The 21,015-nt window shown below is 38.2% G+C and overlaps 3 protein-coding genes across 4 annotated transcripts in view; all 3 read right to left on the reverse strand.

Moving 5' to 3' along the window:
* The window catches only part of LOC6580444 (tyrosine-protein kinase-like otk), a 29,579-nt gene extending 17,233 nt beyond the window's left edge, over positions 1 to 12,346 (reverse strand). The window contains exons 1-3 of the mRNA XM_002006246.4: positions 11,035 to 12,346; positions 2,860 to 2,994; positions 2,619 to 2,777 (exon numbers count right to left, since the gene is read on the reverse strand). Coding sequence (XP_002006282.1) covers positions 2,619 to 2,777; positions 2,860 to 2,994; positions 11,035 to 11,095 — 355 coding nt within the window. The 5' untranslated portion in view covers positions 11,096 to 12,346. The remainder of the gene's footprint in view (positions 1 to 2,618; positions 2,778 to 2,859; positions 2,995 to 11,034) is intronic.
* Positions 12,347 to 16,440: 4,094 nt separating this feature from the next.
* LOC6580445 (tyrosine-protein kinase-like otk) lies at positions 16,441 to 18,749 on the reverse strand. Its single transcript, XM_002006247.4, has 3 exons — positions 18,103 to 18,749; positions 17,530 to 18,023; positions 16,441 to 17,460 (listed from the first exon to the last, which is right to left on the reverse strand). The coding sequence occupies exons 1-3, from the start codon at positions 18,182 to 18,184 to the stop codon at positions 16,729 to 16,731; spliced, it is 1,308 nt and encodes a 435-aa protein (XP_002006283.2). The 5' UTR covers positions 18,185 to 18,749; the 3' UTR covers positions 16,441 to 16,728.
* An 88-nt stretch (positions 18,750 to 18,837) lies between these two features.
* LOC6580446 (metallophosphoesterase 1) lies at positions 18,838 to 20,944 on the reverse strand. 2 transcript variants are annotated; one of them, XM_032730371.2, is made up of 6 exons: positions 20,691 to 20,944; positions 20,301 to 20,617; positions 20,122 to 20,231; positions 19,796 to 20,058; positions 19,226 to 19,733; positions 18,838 to 19,161 (listed from the first exon to the last, which is right to left on the reverse strand). In XM_032730371.2, exons 2-6 carry the CDS (start codon positions 20,324 to 20,326, stop codon positions 18,974 to 18,976), a joined length of 1,095 nt encoding a protein of 364 aa, XP_032586262.1. In that variant the 5' UTR covers positions 20,327 to 20,617; positions 20,691 to 20,944; the 3' UTR covers positions 18,838 to 18,973. The 2 variants fall into 2 exon arrangements, with proteins under 2 accessions (XP_032586262.1, XP_002006284.1); XM_002006248.4 differs by having other exon boundaries at positions 19,226 to 19,706; positions 20,691 to 20,942.
* Positions 20,945 to 21,015: the final 71 nt, after the last annotated feature.

Here is a 21,015-nt window from a genome sequence, read left to right on the forward strand (position 1 = left end):
CACACACGCACACACACACACACACACACACACTTAGCACAGCTCAGCTGTTGGTCCGTGTGTATCCTTGAGTTATCCTTGCAGCGAGAGAGTCCAACAACCCCTTTACACTGTTTGTCTCTTCCATATTCACCGTCTGTCTCTTTGTCTGACTGGCTGCCAGTCGTCTGGCTCTAGTCTGACTCTGTTTCAGTTACGTTTGCCTTTGCTATTGCTATTGCTATTGCTTCTGCTCAGCTGAGTTGAGTCGAGTTGACTTGGTCCTTTTTCTACTCTGTCTGCTCGAGTCCGTATAGCCATCAGTTAGCTCTGCACTGCACAAATACTGCAATTCATATGCGTGTGGGGTTGCATCTATTCGATTGTATATGCATTGCATTCAAGCATACTATTATTTCATTGTTTTTGCTGCGTTATAAACAAAGTCAATTCTACCGAGCTGCTGGTGTAAATAATAATTTGTTTTTCGGTGCAAATAAATTTTTTTTATTTTTTTATTTGAAACACTTTAAGAAATTGTTGTGTTTAGTTTACGTAAGGCAAGAGAAGATCGTATTTGATTTTAATTGATATTGATATCGATATTGATATTGATATTGATAAATGTCGCTTTACTTGAATATTTAATTGTAATGAGAAAAGTTCCAATCAAACATAAAGAATTGGCCAGCAACGCCATCTATTGGCGGGTAGATGAACGATGACCCTATGCATCTTTTAATAGCCGCCGTTTGCCTCTGTAGAATTCAGGAGTGGGGCACACACATTAACCCACTTAGCGCTTGGCCATTCGGTGGCGCCACAGCATATATATCTGTGGCATCCAGACTCGAAAACTCTAAATAAATTGTATTCTTATGCTTCGCTCTTGTCTGAAGACATTTAGCGACCTTTCAACAGAGCGAGTTGCCAGAGAGTGCCAGCTGCCATTAAAATCAAGTTCCAAAAACTACAAATTAATTAGTTAATTAATTAGCTAAAACACTTGAGTGTAGAGCGCGCGAGACGCTATAAATTGGTTGGAGTTATGCTGCAGCCTCTTTGATCAGTTAGCAGGCGGTGCTGACAGCAAGCAGCAGCAGCAGCAACAGCAGCAACAGCACCAACAGCAGCAACAAGCAGCAGCAGTAGCAGCAGTAGCAGCAGCAACACATGCAACACATGCAGCACAGATTGTGCATAAAACTTCCACACGCTTTGTTTACTTGCACACACAGCAGGCCGAGCGGGGCGGGGCAAAAGGGTGCCAAGCGGGCCAAGGGGCAGCAACTGTTTGTTAAATTTATGCATTTTTCTGCTTAAAGGCAATGCAACTAAATGAACATCAATCACATGACGCCGACTCTGACGAGGGGCACAAGAACAGGAACATCAACTGCAACTGCAACTGCAACTGCACTTGCCACTTGACTGCCTGGATCTTCTTCATTCTCCTTCTCATTCTCTCTCTCTCTGTCTCTCTCTGTCATTTCGTATTTCTTTTGCTGTGTGTGTCTTCGTTTTGGCCACGCAACGCTGGCTGGTAAATGCATTGCACTGCACTTCCTGTACACAGGCAAAGCAGGAGGCGGGGCATGAGGCAGGCGGTTGTTGTGCGTGACGTATGTACATCAAAAGTTTTGCTTTTTATCTTTCATCAATGTTGCTGCTGCTGCGGTTGTTGTTGTTGCCTTTGTTACTTGTGTGTTTTTATGCGTCTGCACCTTTGCCTGATTGCACCTCCGATCAGGCAAAGCGCTAGCCGGAAAAGGGAAGTCAACTAATGGTAGACGGGCCTAATCATAAATTTAATACTGATCACTTGTTATTTACGCTAACGACAGACAGTAGACAATTCAAATAAGTCATTATTATATTTAAATATGCGTGCTATTCCTGTATTTATCTGGTTAAACTTTAATGAATATATAATATTTAATAAGAGTTTTAAAATGCAACCCAAACAAATACCTTTAAAAAATTGAATTTATTTAAAATTATTTTGAAAATTAATTAAAAACTAAATAAATTGCAAGTTTTGCATTTTAAAATTTATTTAGAGAAAAAAAACTTCGCATAAAATGCTTTGTTCATCTTTACAACATATAAATATATATGTATGTCTAAATTCATATATAAATAATTAAGTATAGTATATTTCATTAATGGCATTGTTAAGATACCAAATTTGAATAACACTGCACTTAATTATGATAATATAATTTATTATAAACTATTAAAAGTTTTGCGCATAAAGCTGTTGCCATAAATATCACATATACAAAATAAAGAACGAATAAAAGAGAAATTCTTTTTTAATAAAAAAAAATAGAAGGAAGTATGTATGAGATTATATAGATGGATTTTTAAAATCTTGCTTTAGAAAATATTTAGAAGATACATACAAATTTCTTCTTTAAAAGGCGGTGCTCAGAATTGGTTTGCTTGCAAATGGACCAAATCCTAGCGAACTGGTTTTAGCAAATATAATATGGACGATAGCTATACAGACAGCTACGACTTAATATTTGTTAAGTTCAGTTAAGAGTTCACTTAAGATCATCTTTTTTTTTTATTTTACCAAGCTCTTTTATAATCATGGTCAACGCGTTAGAATAGTCTTTGGTTCGGGTACTCACATATCACGCTCAATTTAGCTGGCGGCGATGCCTGCCTGGCTCCACTGGCCGCGCTGGCTGCGATGCACACGTAATCGCCGGCATCCTCGCGCTGCACCGACTCGATACGCAAATTGGAGCCAATTTGCAGGACGCGGCTGTCGTATCCGATTTGCTGACCTGCAATGGCATTGAAGCGCGGCAAGAGTGTGTGAAGCCTTAGTCACGATGTCGAACTAACTCTGGCATGATGAATACTCACCATTATGCAGCCACTCATAGTGCAAGTCGCCGGAGGGCCCGGTGGCCTCGCAGCTAAAGTCAGCGGCGTCGTTCTCAACGATGGCCTGGCTCTGGGGCGGTTGAGTGAAGCGCGATGAGCTGGCCGACGCAGGTGCTTTAATGAAATATGACAGAAAGAAAAGATAGATTATGTGTGTGCTGCATGACATATGAATACCATGAATGAGTATGAATATGAATAGCTGACCTAAGCAAATATGAAATTAAAGGTTTCCCTATTCATGAATTGAAACTTTCAAACTACCACTTTGACATTTAATTCTGCTCTTTAAAATTGGCATAACTCTTCTTAAATTAAAAAAACTTCAGCGAAAAGTAACCCATTTAATGAAATGTGTAGAGGGTCGCAGGACTCCACAGCCATTTAATATAATTAACGAAAATTGCATTTAGCATAATTGCGTTTAATTAAAGTAGTTTAAGCAAATTAAATGCGCTTAAGCGGCTCAAATTACAGTGTTTAAGCTAAATGCAATTTTGTTAAGCGCCAAATGGCAAAAACAAAATATTACAAAGCATAAACACAGGCGCAGTTGCGTGTCGGGAAAACACAAAAAATTTAAGGGCTTATAATACAGACACTTCAAATACTCTATATTATGTTATATGTTATATGTTATATGTTATATGTTATATGTTATATGTTATATGTTATATGTTATATGTTATATGTTATATGTTATATGTTATATGTTATATGTTATATGTTATATGTTATATGTTATATGTTATATGTTATATGTTATATGTTATATGTTATATGTTATATGTTATATGTTATATGTTATATGTTATATGTTATATGTTATATGTTATATGTTATATGTTATATGTTATATGTTATATGTTATATGTTATATGTTATATGTTATATGTTATATGTTATATGTTATATGTTATATGTTATATGTTATATGTTATATGTTATATGTTATATGTTATATGTTATATGTTATATGTTATATGTTATATGTTATATGTTATATGTTATATGTTATATGTTATATGTTATATGTTATATGTTATATGTTATATGTTATATGTTATATGTTATATGTTATATGTTATATGTTATATGTTATATGTTATATGTTATATGTTATATGTTATATATTTATATGTTATATGTTATATGTTATATGTTATATGTTATATGTTATATGTTATATGTTATATGTTATATGTTATATGTTATATGTTATATGTTATATGTTATATATGTTATATGTTATATGTTATATGTTATATGTATATATGTTATATGTTATATGTTATATGTTATATGTTATATGTTATATGTTATATGTTATATGTTATATGTTATATGTTATATGTTATATGTTATATGTTATATGTTATATGTTATATGTTATATGTTATATGTTATATGTTATATGTTATATGTTATATGTTATATGTTATATGTTATATGTTATATGTTATATGTTATATGTTATATGTTATATGTTATATGTTATATGTTATATGTTATATGTTATATGTTATATGTTATATGTTATATGTTATATGTTATATGTTATATGTTATATGTTATATGTTATATGTTATATGTTATATGTTATATGTTATATGTTATATGTTATATGTTATATGTTATATGTTATATGTTATATGTTATATGTTATATGTTATATGTTATATGTTATATGTTATATGTTATATGTTATATGTTATATGTTATATGTTATATGTTATATGTTATATGTTATATGTTATATGTTATATGTTATATGTTATATGTTATATGTTATATGTTATATGTTATATGTTATATGTTATATGTTATATGTTATATGTTATATGTTATATGTTATATGTTATATGTTATATGTTATATGTTATATGTTATATGTTATATGTTATATGTTATATGTTATATGTTATATGTTATATGTTATATGTTATATGTTATATGTTATATGTTATATGTTATATGTTATATGTTATATGTTATATTTCCCCTTTGTTAGGGTATAAACTGGTATAAACACAAAACAACGACGTACTCTGCGCTGATGCACAGCATAATTAAAAGCCTCGCCCTTGCCCTGTGTCTGGGCTATACAAAAAATACAGTCCAGTAAAAAGTGCAGGCGAATATTTTAATGCAATCAGCCGGCCGCAAATGGAATTTATGGCAGATATAATTTATTTTTGGTTTAGTGTACAAATAATAAAATATATGTGTATATATGTATGTGTATATATGTACATATATATTTATGATCAAAGGGAGAGTTTAATCGCACTTGGAAATGTCTAGGCTAGATGGGTTTAATGGATTGTAAGAGCAATATTTTGCATATCAGTAAACAAATATTGTTTCGACGTGTATTAAAGGTAAAAGGGGAAAACCAACTATTCTAATATAACTTCTTTCTAAAGTTTTTCCAAACGTGTCTGTATTATATAGTTGTTGAACCCCTAAGCTTACGCTTGCCTACATAAAGATTACCATTAAGGTAATTCGCAAAAGGCGCCACCTTACACACACACACACACACACACACACATAAAACAGAAACATCCATTAAACTGTTTTACCTGGGAACACAAAGAGGCAGAGAAGGAAGAGAAGGAAGAAAACTAAGTAAAAGGAAACTTGGCAAGCAATTCAGCGACGATTATTTTTGATTGTGGTACGAGCCGTGGGGATCTCTTTTAAGAGGGAACCTGAGGAGGAGCAACAACTATAAAACGAAGACCATTATATTTGGGCACTAATTGAAGCAATTTGAGAAAACACCTCGACAAGACAGCAGCAGGAACAGCTCTACTTTGAGGCGGGCAGGACACGGAATCAATAAGCAGTCCAAAGCAGCCAGCAACATCATTAAACTCATTTGGTTTGTTCTGGTTTTCATTGTTGTTGTTGTTGTTGCTGTTGTTGTTCGCGATGTTCAGATTGTTGTTGGTTGGAGCTTTTGGCAAATCATATGCCAGTCACATAGCCAGCGACGTGTTATGATACACCACAAAGTCGGAGCCACAAAGTCAACCACAAAGGCTGTCAGGCAGGCGCTTGAGTCTTTTTACCAGCCAACCAAGCAACGAACAACGAACATCCAACCAACCAGCCAACCAGTCAGTCGGTGCGTCAGTGCGTCAGTGAAGCAGAATCGATTTAATTTGTTGTTGCAACCAGAGTCCCAGCTCGCTGCGTCCCTCTTGCGCTGCCTCTTCCGCTCTCTCCCCCTCTTCCTCTTCAAAGGCGTCGATTAAAGAAATATGCGCCCCCGGTACGGCTCCGTTCGATTCGGTTTATTTCGTCTTGATTGCGCTGACGTGAGCGAAAAAGTCAAGCGCAAAGCTGTGTATGGACGAGGGCCAGACTGAAGTTAAGAAAAAAAAAAAAAAAAAAAAAAACAAGTGAATCTCCAGCACGTCGAAGAGTTTATACACTTTATGAGTAGACTGATCCTAAGAGCGTTTGCCTGACATTTGCCACTCTCCATAGCTATGATATTTATATACAAACAGAAATATTTCCCTATAACAACTAGAGTATTATTGAGACATCTCTTTTTATGTATATAATCGGTTCCGTTACATAGTTCGTGAGAAATCTGTAATACCCTCTGGAGGCCTATAGAAATGTGTTGATACGGCAGGCTGGACACAGTCCAAGCAGCGGGACTCCAGCTCCAGCTTCAGCTACATAGCTTCCCCATCCACGGTTATCTGTCCGTCTATCAGATGGTCAGCCTGACTGCGTGTGCGTGATAATTAGTTCGTTTGTTTGCGCTACATTCGAGTGGTCGAGTTCCGTAATGGTCCAATACCGAAATCAGACAGTCGGCGACCAACTGCTGAGGCACAGCAAATTGTGTGGGGCAACATTTGTCGATTAAGCGCAATGAATGCGAAAATATCGCCGTAATAATCAGGAGTCCGAAACAGAGACCTATCTATGTGCGGCACAGTCAGCACTTGAATTAGACTCTGGATAGGCTGCTGCTTGTTATTGTTATCGAAAGCAACAACAACAATAGAGACAGACTGGCAGACAGACACCATGGGTGGCGTTTGATTTGCTTGGCAGACTAAAGCAGAGGCAGGCGAAGAAGGAGACGGAGACGGCGGCGGGCACGGGGAATGTGAAGGAGACAACAGCCAAAGGAAAAACTCAGCTGTCAGTCAAGAATTTCTGGCATTTCTAGAGTCAGCATTGGGAAACCTTTTGGAAAACTGCAAGTCAACATGGGAAAGGCATTCAAACAACGAAGCAGCCAACCTGAAGGAGACACAGAGATAGCAATAGAGAGAGAGAGAGAGAGAGAGAGCAAACTGTGAATGAAAGCTCGAAATGAATGTGCATGACAATTACACGTCAAAAGTTTGATGTAGGACTTGCAACAAGGCGAAACAGCAACAAAAACAGCCACGAATCAAAGTAAACAGCAATGAAATGCCATAATATACAGAAAAATGGAAAAATAAACAAAAAGACAAAATAACAAAGTAAAAGGATGTCCATTTGTCCGATGCTTGTTTAGTCACTCTAGTCACTCCAATGACGTGACCTTTCATACCCTGTTATTGTTGTACAGAAGTGTAACAAAAGTGCTTGAAATTGGGGAAGATAGAGACACAGAGAGAGACAAATATCCAGAGAGAGAGAGAGAGAGAGAGAGAGAGAGAGAGAGAGAGGGAGAGAGAGAGCTTTAATAGCTATAGAGGTGGTAAAACATGGTTTCTTACATATATACATATACAATAACAAATACATATAATGTAAGATTGCTTGTAAAAATCTTTCAAAATGAATCAAAGTATATAGAAATATGCATAAGATAAATCTATAAACCATAAATCTATATAAAACTCTATTTGTATTCAAATATAATTAAAATACATATACTTTTAAGACTGTTTACACAAATCTTTCAGAAGTATTTAAAAACGAATTTTTAGTTCTACATATAAAAACACGAAATGTTTTGTATTTTGAGTACTTCTTAATTTATTAATTGGAATGCTCTGACTGCGGCAATAACTATCTATAAAAGTGACTGTCTGGCGGATTCAGTTATAGTAAACAAGTCTGATTTTTTAACTTAGCTGAACATGGTCATCTATTTAATGACCCATTCCAAATATCCAGAATGCTTTAAGTGAATTTTATTTTATGGCAAAGGTTTCCGAAATAAAAATTTAAAAATTCGCTTTAATACAAATTATGAAAATATAATAAAATAAACTATTATGTACTTTATATTAATTTTAATAAATAATGTTTAATATAATATTTAATATATATTATATTACGAACTCTCAGCGAAGCATTTGTAATTTCATTTTTTATAAAAATATTAATTTTAATTATAAAATTCTATGCATTCAGTAATCCAAAAGTTGAGCCCGAAACCATATGTGCGAGCATACACATGCATACATATGCATATATATATATATATATATATATATATATATATATATATATATATATATATATATATATATATATATATACATACATATATCATCTTCTCGCGGGCTCCAGCAACTCGTTGAATAATGTGAAGTGGTTTCAACGAGTCTCTGGCCCATCTAATCCGAACACACAGCGAAACAATGCTCGATGTGAGTGAGTGAGGGACCCTAGAGATTTGCAATACACGTCTAATTCATGCAATTATGAGTGCTCGACATGAACTTAAAGTTTGCCATTGGTCCTAAAAAAAAGGGGGCAAGTTGTGTGGTGGCTGCATATTCATATAGTAGTTGCTGCCTCTCATGTCAGCTGCCAGGCCAGAAGATCTCTCTGGCTCTCAGTGTGCTGTGTGTACGTGTGTGTGTGGGTTGGCCGGCTTGGTAGGGCATGGCAGGGCATGGCATGGCATGTTGCATGCAGCATTTTGCATGCTTGAATAACAAATTATGAGTGCCACACAAAGACTCGCACAGCAAGAGGATAGAAAGTGTGTGTGTGTGAGAGAGAGAGCGAGAGGGAGTGAGCGAACAAGACTGCCTTATTATTTGCCATACAAATAATGGACGTTGAGCGTTGCACAGATTTGAAATGTGCACCATGCCACAGGCAATGAATGCGACGTCGACTGCGACGGCGACGGCAACGGCAACGGCAACGGCAACGGCAACGGCGACGGCGACGGCGACGACGATTCTGTTCCCAGCTCGAGTTCTGGCTCCGGTTGCCTTTTGTCTGCGGCTGTTTGCCTTTGTGCTACTTAACAGTCAGCAGTTTTAAGCGTGTCCTGTCAAACACAAAACACAAAATACACACACACACACGCGCACACAATCACATTTTTACACACACTCATACACACACAGAATGTTCTTGTAGTTTTGCATAATTGTGCTCTACGAAATCTCAATTCCTCAAGCGTCAAATGCATTTGATTAGCTGAATTTTCGGCGTCGCTTGCCGCACTTCAAGTGCCACTGACGATCCTTTTTGTCTGTCTGCCTGGCAGGTCCTGCCTCTCTGCCTCTTATCCCGGTCATCCCTCTCTCACTCTCCTTCTTTTCTTTGTCTTGTGTTATGTTCTTGGCATTGTTTGCATTGCTTGTTCTTTGCCTAACGACTTTATTTTGAACTTGGCCGGCATATCCTTGCAGTTCCGCTCATCATCTTCTCTCCGTGCTGTCCCTTTGGCTAGGGACATGCACAGGCCCAGGACCCTACTCTCTGCTCTAGCTCGGTCGCTGGTGCCGGCTGCCTGTTAATTGACTCATTTTGCGCGCCGTTTGCTTTCAAATTCAATTGCTGCGGTCGCTGTCGGCTTCTGGGCTCACATCTCGCTTTAGTTTCGTCATTCGAGCTCAATGTGCTTGGGTTGTGTTGGGTTGGGTTTGGCTTGGGTTTGGTTTGGTTTCTTTGAGGAAGCCAGACCATTGGAACTGCACAGAATTTGCACAATGAGCCCTGAGCGCTGAGCACTTACAACTTGGCTTAAGAATGGAAATGGAGTCGACTTATTACGCTAGCCGACTTTCTATGGCAGCCAGCTTACCTTGCACAGTCTAGTTAGGTATTGTGCAGGTGAGCCAAAGGCGAACTCGAGCGTTCTATTTTACATTTTTATGCTTGGTTAAAAAAGCAATTCAAGTGAGTTTTTTTTTTCCTTCTATTGAATTTTAAATGCAGTGTTATGTAATAGTGGTATATATATATATTACAAAAAAAAATATATTTATGAAATCTAAGTGTTTAAGTTGCATAGTGTTAGCAGTAATATACATAACATATTTCTTTTATCAACCAGCTCAGTGAATTTCTGCATTTTAAAGAACATGGGAAATTTTTTATGTGTTATATTACAGAAGTCTTCGTTATTTTCGTGGTCTAAGGTTTAGTTATTGTCTACAGCGAATGAGAATGTATTATGTACATATATTATTTGGTTAAAAAGTATTTGGAAAATTTGGCTCAAGATTCTTTATACATATATTTGTATATAGCTTTATATGTATGTATGTATATATCATATTATCGTATTTAAAGAAGGGAACTTAGGATATATTGTTTTTATATATATTAATTTTTTTATAGTTATAATTATATTTATTTATTTTTTATAATAATTTGTAATTATTATTATAACAAATATATATTATATTATTTAGCCAATAAGTATTTCGACAAAAAGTTTTAGGTTTTCTTTTATATAATGTATATTTATTGCGTATATATTTTTGAAGTTTATTGTTTTTTTTTTCTCCATTTTCTACTATTTTATAATATTTTATAGAATATATATTTATTTATTTTCATATTATATGCATTCTTTATATTATTCATAAACTATTCAGCTCTAGCTTTATTTCTACTTCACTTCAATTTGATAATTGTCTTTTAATGAAGTCATTTAAAAGCGACTTAGCAATTTACTCCCACTAGTTTTTCCTCCTAATTACCAGCATTGCAGCTGCTCTCCCCTTCAATTACTTTTCAATTGGCCATAAATATTAAGTCAACTCGACTCATGTCAATTCATGTCAACTACTTGACTCAAAAGGACAATTGGAGCAAATGCTCTCTATCGCTTATCCCATTTAGCTATAAATATTTACTTAATATTATTCAATTCAGGTTTGCTTTCTGTATTTTGTTTCTCCCTGTTTTTCGGTCTTGAATCGCACTTACCCATCACAGTGAATGCCAGACTGAGCATCAACAACATATTCATATCCATGACGATGGGCATCCTCAGTCAATTCGACGTCGTTGTGGAGTGTCTGAGAGTGTCTTCCCTTACAGAGCTCTCTGAGCGAGCCAATTAGCAAACTATATGATAACACGGCACTCACACAATTACACAAGCACACACAGATACACAGATACACGATTGTGAATATTATGTGCTGACAAACTGATGATATATTCAAACTCGAAGTTTTGTATATGTATATGTATTTCTGTAGTATATGTATATCCCTAGATGCCGCAGTGGGGTATACGCTCGTAAGTGCAGCCACTCGAAAATGCACTCCACTCAACGCAATGCATGTGTAAATATTCAATATTTGGTTGCCAGCCCAGTCGGACGAGGATGATGACGACGATGACGACGACCGCGACGGTGACGACGACGGCGAGGAGAAACGATAAAACGACGACAGCGATTCCAACTGATGACTGGTGACTGCCTTTTTTAACGCTTTGCTTTGTATCTGATGGCGGGGTGGGCTTGATATTTACTATAGACACTCAAATTAAATTGGTATTTACATAGTTGGAACGCATGAAATGCATTTATCACTGAACATGGCGACCAAAAGCAACAAAGATACGCACACGACTCACGGCACTTGCTTTTTTATATGCGATTGTTATTGTTGTTGTTGTTGTTGGTTTGGTTTATGTTTCGTGGTTTTGTTTTTTTTTTGTTTTTATTTTTTATCAGCGCCTAGATTGACAAGCGACAAGCAGCCAAGATACTCGTTGCCCGCTGCTGCCTCAGCTGCTGTCGTCAAATTGTAATGGCAGCGACACCGGCACCGACAAAGGTATCTAGATACACAAAATGCAGTGCCGAAGACGGGCCGCAGAGTGCTTATGGAATGGGTTGCAGTTCAATTACCCAGGCCAGGCCACGGCTGGCATTCAGGCTGGCAGGCAGCTTAAAGCCGAACCGAACAACAACGTAAACGAAGCGCACACAAGGCGAGCGCAACAAATCAACTTAATTTGTATCCCAAAGATACAAAATATTCAATGCATTGCATCCTTGACGTGCCTGCGCAACCGAACCGGCTTTATATTTCTCTGCTATTTGTGGGTGCTTTGCCTCAGCTTCTACTGCTGCTTCCACTTTTATTTTTATTTTATTTTGTGTATTTTTGTCGAGCTGCGAGGGGTGCAGCTGGCAGAGCCAAATACGTAGCGACCAATCGCAGATACACGAAATACGAATTTCAGGAGAACCGCGTGCGTTCGACGTCTGTTTATTACTGAAGACAAACGGCAGTTGGAGTTGTTTGTGGAACCGGCTTTTTATATTGCCTGCCAAATACTGGGAATGCCTGCAACGTTCTACCTTTCCGCCTGACTGGCTGTCTGCCTCTCTGCTTGTAACTCGACGTGTTGCCAGTATTTTGTTTGTAAGTGTTGCCGTGCGCCGGCTGAAAAATACTGGGCGGTTGTGCTTGGCGCGTAAGCGAGCCGCTTTTGAAATAGGAAATGTAAATATGGATTATAATCAGAGGAGATAGATTTGAAGGGAAATACAGTATTGTTTGCAACTGTATCAGCTACAAGTTTAATTATTTATTATGTGAATATGTAATATACACAAAATATATAAATTTTAATTATTTATAGGAAATATAAAAATATTTAATTGAGCCGACATTCATTATTGACATATTAAATTGCATATCTATATAATATTCTTCAAATTATGTTATTTTCACTGATTAAAATAACTCTAAAATTATTTTTTAATATATAAAAAAAAAATATATATATATATAAATTATATTAATTATTATAATTTATTGTAATATTTTTTTTCCAATATTTTTAAAAACTATATAATATTGCATTAGGATATTCCTATCAGTTCCATTTAAGGCATCGACAAATTTATTATTATCATACAAATTTATTTTTATAAAATAAAATAATAGGATTAACATGATTTTACTATATACGACTAAGTGATAACATGTTTTGAGATGAATTTTAATGTTTGCCGCATTACAGTTTTAATATTATATTAATATCCCCACTCTTTATATTCATATCCTCACTGTCTTATATTAAATAGCTTAGCTATAGTTAATTGTTTTTTATTTCAGTTTTGAGCCACTTGATTGCCTGATTAAGTCGGCTTTCAAATCAGTGGTAAACGCTAATCGCTTTCGATCCACGCAGACAATGCCAAATGGAGTTATCAACACTTATTGATTATAATCAGCTTCTGCTTGGGCAATAATGCGCCTTAATGGCTACGGGCACGAGTTGACGATGATTACAATGTATTTTGTAGCCTGGAATCGCATAGACCACAGGCTGGGCGGGTCTTATTAGGTGGGTTGCTGTGTTTACGACCGGCTGCACCGCTGGAGCGCTGCAAGAAGCTTCCGACTAAGACACAAAACGGCTCTGTTGACTACTGTGCGTGGTCTGACCGATTAAATGTAGCACTACGAGTGTGTATGTATGTATGTGTGTGTATATGTTTTTCATTTTATAGTTTTCCGCTTTTTTTTTTACGATGCCTTTCAACCCCCAAATGAGCGAACCCAAAACAATTGCAACAGATCCTTTCGACGCGCCGCCTGACTGACACCCAAAAGTCATAAAATGCCTTTGCCATTTGTATATACATATATACTTGTGTGTGTGTATGAGAGAGGGGTGGTCTTCCTGATTAACAACGGCACAGCCCTGGGACTGCGGTTATCAAACGCCATCCAAAAATGTTGGGCCCGTCAATGCGCTTTGCCATTCCTATGCCCAGCGACAGTTATTGATGTCATAAAGTTGGAGATTTATGTCTGTCTACCCATTTGGGCTTATATATTTCATTGTTTGAGCGAGCAAGCTGGATCGTCCCAGAACTGGCAAATGTAGTGTTAATAATATGTACAGAAATTAAAATCTAGAAATAAAGCGTTTACTTTAGTTATGTAGTTAGTTAGTTATGTAAGAATTGAAGAGAACAGATGAGAAGCGAAAAGACTTATTGATAATCGATCTGCCAGTTTGTTTGTCAATCATTTAATCAGCCAATCAAATGATTTATAAATTACAAGAATAGTTAGTTTATTTCTGAAAGAGCTAGTAGAAGACAAGATTTATCATCGATCGATCGATCCCTTAGTTTGTCAAATAGTACTCTATTAATACAAGGCTTATGATTCACTGGTGTTATAACGCTTACTATCTGGTATAAATTGTTAAGTATTCACAGCTGAGCATATTTTAGCACTCGATATATAACGCTGTTTACCTTTACTCAGCGGCTCGTATAATTTTACTACTATGTATGTGTATATAGTACATACATTTATATAGATATATACAATATACATATATCGGCATTGTCTGCAGACATCAAACATTTAAAGGCATTAAAATAACTTTTAGTAATGCGGCCTTTGCGTAGACTAAACAAAATAAACATTTCGAACAACTTTGGAGGTGTTTCGCTGCATTCTCTCTGTGCACTCGCCCCATAAACAAATGAGGCGAAAAAGTATCAAAAAAAAAAAAAAAACACAAACAGAAATAACAACAAAAAAGTGAAGAGAGTAGGAAAAACAAAAAAGGGAAATACGGAAGGGCAGAGGCCCCAGCAACGGGTTTTAATGCATGTCGATGTCGTCGCCAGCGCCGCCGCAGATCAAAGGCAGCCAATGGAGTAACCATGCGATGGAGGGGCGACTGTGGGGATGCGGGGCGAGGTTTTGGGTCGTTTAATTGCACTTGCCGCTTTTTATCTGTGTGGATGTGTTGGAGCTGGTGGTGCTGCCAGTGCCTCAGCCGGTTGTCAGCCTGCGCATGTGTAGTTGCCTTTGATGTGCCTGGACTATGGACTGCGGAGAGCTGAGATCTCGGAGCTGGGGCTATGGGCGCATTTGTTTATGCGCATGCTATAAAAAACCATAAAATATGCATAAAACGCATAGGCAAAAAGGCAACTGCGATTGAAGTTGAACAGCAGGCAAACTAGATGAAAATGAACATGGAAATGGAAATGGGAATGGAAAAGCAAATGGGAATCGAACTGAAATGAAGCGATTAAGTGCAAACGTTGGCAGTTCCTGGATAATGTCGTCGCAATGCCACAATCAAAGAATTCTGTGGGCAGTGGACCAAGTCGCGACACGAGCATTTCCTGTACTTAAAGAGAACAAAGAGTTAGAAATTTAGAGAAGTTGAGCAAGTGAATGAAATACAAATAATAATATATTAGACATACATAATTTGCATTTTAATTGAATTTATTTAATAATTTTAGAAAAAATATAATTTTAATTTATTTAATATTCAATTCATTTCCATTGAATTTATTTAATAATAAATAAAATAATCTTTCAGAAAAAATTTAATTTTAATTTATTTAATATTAAAATAAAATAATATTTTATATCTTTAGCAGTTTGGCTAATAAAAAAGAAAAAAATAATAATAATACAAAATTTGCCGATTAAGTTAAAGTAGACAGCTGTTTGGGATTTCACAAAGTCGATTAAACTAATGTTAGAGCATGAACGGGTATTATGGAGTCGGTGGCACCCAAATGCAATACTTTGTAATTATAAGTAATGATTTTAATATAATTTAACAAGTTAAATTTATAATTTATAATACCAAAACAATATTAAAACTCTATATTTATTAAATTTTTCATAAATATTTCAAAAATTCGTAAAACTCGCATATTACATAACACATACAAACGAAATTTATCCATTCAATAATTGATTTTGATTATGGTATTTAATTATTAAACTTCTTTACCCATTAGTTTTCAAATATATATCCTAAACTTGAGCTATTAAATTACTTTTTACAGAATACAGAAAATAAATTACACCATTTCATCAACTGCTTTTTCATGTTATATTAATATTGGCAGCCGATTGCGAGCATTCGTTACGTTCGCAAAGTAATTCTTCGGCAATCTGAAAATTTAAATTCATCTATGTGGGATTCGCCATCTCCGACTCGGCCCAGGAGAATGTTATTGCTCGGTTTCATTTATGGCATTTTCATTTGTGAACTTATGGAATTTGTGCTGGGTGTGGAAAAGGGGAGTGGGGAAATGTAGGGTGGGAGGGAGGTAGTGGGCTGGGGCGTGGAGTTGTCTTTCACTCGTCACTTGGCACACTTCATTGCTTTGCCGGCTGCAGTGCCCATAAAAAATACATAAAAAACTGTTGAGCACTGAGCACCGAGCTCTGCTGCTGATGCGTGTGCTTTATGGAGACGCCAAACGCCCAAGTGGGCAACGAATGTACGGCCGTAAAATGATGATGGAAGAAACGCTTTGAGCATTTTACGATGGAGCTCGCGCAGCTAAATGAGTGGAATTTTCGGTTGCACTATAAAATCGGGCTCTATGAGAGCTATAAAATATTTATTTTCTAATAAAAAATAACTGTACATGGATATATACAAAGATACACACAGATATAAATATTAATATAGGCGTCTATATATATATATATAAATATTAGATATATAAATACAAATAGATTTCGATTTAGGCAAATGGGGGAAGGGGACTTTACACATTCAACAAACAATGGTGATTAACATATTATGGAGTGGCCGGAGACCAGCCTGGAGATCATTGAAAAATGGCAACTGGAGAGCCAATCTATCCTAGACTATATCGTCGGCCACCTGCGACTCCTGCTCCAGTATGGTGCTCTCGCGCAGTTTGCTCTTTAGGTTCTTGCTGGAGTTCGCATCGGTCAGGCAGGGCTCGTGCTCGGCATGCTCATGGCCATCGGCATCGGCTGCCACATGGGCCGCATCATCCAGCTGCACCTTGCCCATGTGACGGCGATAGCGATACCAAAGCTTCAGGCCCAGCACCAGCACGAAGTAGAGGAACGCCAGGCAAATTATCACAATTATGATGCGGGTCACAATGGAATTGGATGCCGATTTACTGCCCCTGACCACCAGCAGTGCATCCTCGCGCTTGAAGCCCGCACTGCTGCCAATCGTGCAGCCATACCGGCCCTCGTCCTCCGGCTGCACATCGTGTATCTCCAGAGTGCCATTGTCGAGCAGTCGAAAGCGCAACGGATCCGTGTTGTTCTCGTTGAGGTATGCCAAGTCCTTGTCCCACTGTATCGTCGGCCTCGGCTCGCCCGTCGCCTGGCAGTGCATGACAGCGACATCACCCTCGCTCACCTCAATGGGCCCAGCAGGCGGCACGGTAAACTTGGGCGCCACCACCACATTGATGGAGACGGTGGCATTTATCTGGCCCTGACTGTTCGAGGCGAAGCAAGTGTATTGGCCACGCTGCTCATTGGAGACGCCGCGAAAGATCAACGTGCCATTGTGGTCCGTCACATTGGCCGGCAAGGGCAATTGGGTTTCCTGCCGGATTAGATCGGAATCGGGTTAGATCGGGATCGGGATCTGTGGGAATCCCTATTCTAAACTTACCCGCATCCATTTGACTTGGGGCGCGGGTCGGCCCTGCGCCTTGCAATGCACCTTGCTCGTGCTGCCCAGCTCCAGATTCTTTGAGGTCGGCTGCGGCATGAACTTCAGCTGCTCAATCACCTCCAGGGTGCCGCTGCCCGAGGTGACCGCCGACTGGCCCTCAACAAGCAATTGGCACTGATAGACGCCCGCGTCGCTGGCCAAAACGCTGGCAAAGTGCAGCGAGCCGGTCTCCTTGTTGAGCGTGAGACGGGCATCTTCCCGCAGCAATGTCTCCAGCTGCGGCTCGCTGGTGGTGCTGCTGCCCAGGCCCAGCTCCACCTGACGCAACGGCTTGCCATCCTTGCGCCAGCGTAGCGTGACGCTGTTGCCCTGCCTGTACGACTCAGGCAGCTGGTAGACGCAAGGCATTTGGATGGGGCTCTGCTCCTTAACAGTTATGCGTCCGCTCGGGCCTTGGGTAATGCCGACATCCGTTTCTGCTGCTGGCGCGCCTGTGGATAATGCGATCAACATTTTGGTTTGTGGTCAGCAATGTTGACTCATCGCTGTCAATGAAATTGATAACCTTACCGCGCACACAGCTGCACGAGCAGAGGATGAGAGCGGAGCTCAACAGCAGCAGCCGGCTCACCTTTATCTCTGACTTGATCATGGCGTGAGTTGAAGAATTTCTTTGATTTGCGCGTTCTCCTCTTGCTGTTCGCTGTTTCTGGGTTCTTTGAGTCGCGCGCAAAAAATAATGGAAAAAAAAAAGAAACCAACCAACAAACAAAAACCGGTGTACGGACGGCCCCTGCGTTTTATGATTTGTGTTGCAGGAATTTTTGGGTTTCCGTTCGCCTCTTTATTTTTATTTTTTTTTTTTTTAATTCCTTTTTTTTTATGTATTATTTTATTTTTATATTTTTTGTTCTTGTGAGTTTTCCTTTTTACACAGCTTCAGTTTCATTTGACGACGCACAGTGGCGGGCCAACAGCCGCTTAATGTTTATTTTTATGTTACGCACACGCGTCACGCTTAATTATCCTGCTGCATGGTTCGTAGAGACCGAAGAGCAGAGCACGCTGAACCGGCAACCTCGTGCGTTCGCATCCAAAATTCAACTGACGCCGCAGCGAGCTAATTTAAGGCTGGCAAGCGGCACGAGCCGGTGAACGCATGCGCTCGGAACTGAACCCAGTATTTGCTCTGCGCTGAATGCAACTCTGCGCAACCCTACATTTTCTACTCCTCTTTTGTAAAGCCGCCGCACACGCATACTACCAAAAAAGGTAGCAAACTGTTTAGTATGGAGAAATTAAAAATTCTTGTATTTATGCCATTTTTAATAATCTCTATAACTTTTGTTTGGCTTTGTCAGTTCCTATTTGGCAAAATTGTACTATAGCATTATACAGAAATTAAAAAAGTACTGATTGAAAATGTGTTGGTAATTTAAGTCTAAAAATTATGATTGGTTGAGACGCGACTATATTGTGATTGCCGCTTGGCCACGCGGAAGGGACACCGTGTCATCATTTTGTAGACGATGGCACTACACAGCACAAAGAGACCCCAAAACAGATAGCTGAAGAGAAATATAAACCGATTGGGCTGCCACAGCACAGTATAGCTTAAATTGTAGTTTTCTAAAATATGTGTGACATGAGTATGAGATGTATATATATTCATATAAGATTATTCCACACTCACCTAGCACGGCATATCCTATGCCAATCTTAAATTTACCCATGCGATATGAACATGTTGGCACCATTATCTCCAGGTAGCTGTGCTCCGTCTCTTTCAGGGCTTTCAGATCGAAATGCCGCACATCGTTCTCATAGAATTGGATCGCCTTTATCGACGGATAGACGAATATACGCGACTCATGCCAATGTCCTGTAAACAGTATATGTGGATCCAAATCGTTAATAACGGCGCGCAACAGCGGCCCACCGCCAATTAGCAGTGGGGCATGGGAGACTCCGATACGTAGGCGTTCAGCGTTATGTTCCTTGTCGGGATTCGTGTAGTCCAATAGCATGCGATTGATTTTGAAGAAACGTAAGTGATTGTCATAGTCAAAGAGATCTTCGCTCATGAATTCATTTTCAAAGCGTCTCTGATTCGAATTAGATATATAATCGCCATCATCGCCGCCAATGTCGTTATCGCCCGGCACATGAACACGCTGAAAGTAGGCAGATATCATGCGAAACTGAATATGTATTGGTTTGAGCAGGGAAAACTAAAAATAAAGTGCATGTCGTGTTTACCTACATTTGTTAGCCTCTTATTTTTATAGATGCGCTTGAAGCGCTGCACATATTGCTTGTATTCCTGAGCGGTAGCTATGTTACCCTCATCCAGCAAATCACCCAAAAAAACTAAAATATGTGGTTGTGTGAAGGATACGGCACGCTCAAAGGTCTTCTTCAGATACCGATCCAGGTCGTACCGTGCAAGTGCACTGTGTGGGGATTGATCGTAGGCATTGCCCAGGATTTGTGGATCGGCTATGAGCAGTAGACGGGTGCAGTTTTCTAAAGAAATTCACAACAAATGTCATATTAATTTTCATGGATAAGATATAGTAATGTTCCTACCCAGTTTACAATCGATTGATTTCCAGCTAGATTGTGCTATATAGTATATAAGTACTTCGCTGAAGAATATCAGGAATAGAGTGACCACAATAATCCCTCGACAGAAAAGTCTTCAAGAGATGGAGTTGTTATAGTCAGAAATGCTTGAGTATATGTACATATAGAATAGATAGTAATACCTATTTACGAGCCGCACAGAAGCCATAATTATGCTTAACGTTGGGCTTCACTACGTTGATGGATTAATTATGCGTTGTATGAAAATGCAGTTTTTTTTTTATATATTCTTTAAACTATTGCGTTCACTGAATATGTCTAATTTAAGAAAACTACACAATTTATACTTATGATTTTCAATATGCCTAAAAATATATTAAATATATATATATATTTAATAAATTTTTTGACAGATTTGAGAGGACGCTGGCACCGCATGCAGCTGGCATCGGCAACTGGTTCGCTTGCGTTGGGGGAGAGGCACACGGCGCTGTTCTGCCTAATTAAATTAAAGAGCATTACAAGGGCTGTGACTGATAATTAGAGCGATGCAACGGAACGCGTGCACTTACCAACGTTGCCGATTGTTTATTTTGTTTATTTCCACTTGGCGACGCTGGCGGCAATGCGCGCCTGCTGGTTGTCATGAGACAGTGTTGAGCTGCCAGTTAACAAGTTAAAGCCCGAATACTACCGTTAAAGTTTGTGCCGTAGGCACTAACGGTCAGTGTTTCAAAACAATACATTATCACTTTTAAAACAACACAGATAAGAAAAACATTTATATATAGGCGTTCAGCTGTTAAGGCAGGCAACAGTATGTTAACGCCAGCCAATTGGCGCTAACATATATATGTTAACTTGAGCCAATGTATTGAAAAGCAACTCTGTCCGATT

Source organism: Drosophila mojavensis, unplaced genomic scaffold (assembly GCF_018153725.1).
Source record: "Drosophila mojavensis isolate 15081-1352.22 unplaced genomic scaffold, ASM1815372v1 contig_81, whole genome shotgun sequence".
NCBI classification, from domain to species: Eukaryota; Metazoa; Arthropoda; class Insecta; order Diptera; family Drosophilidae; genus Drosophila; species Drosophila mojavensis.

Bases quoted from the DNA above. Each gene is read 5' to 3' on its own strand.
- LOC6580445 (XM_002006247.4), bottom strand. From the start codon at position 18,184: ATGATCAAGTCAGAGATAAAGGTGAGCCGGCTGCTGCTGTTGAGCTCC. The intron at 18,024-18,102 runs GTAAGGTTATCA...CATTATCCACAG, and splicing joins CTCGTGCAGCTGTGTGCGCG to GCGCGCCAGCAGCAGAAACG. The intron at 17,461-17,529 runs GTAAGTTTAGAA...CTAATCCGGCAG, and splicing joins CCCAAGTCAAATGGATGCGG to GAAACCCAATTGCCCTTGCC.
- LOC6580446 (XM_032730371.2), bottom strand. From the start codon at position 20,326: ATGGCTTCTGTGCGGCTCGTAAATAG. The intron at 20,232-20,300 runs GTATTACTATCT...CATCTCTTGAAG, and splicing joins TCTGTGCGGCTCGTAAATAG to ACTTTTCTGTCGAGGGATTA. The intron at 20,059-20,121 runs GTAGGAACATTA...GAATTTCTTTAG, and splicing joins ATCAATCGATTGTAAACTGG to AAAACTGCACCCGTCTACTG.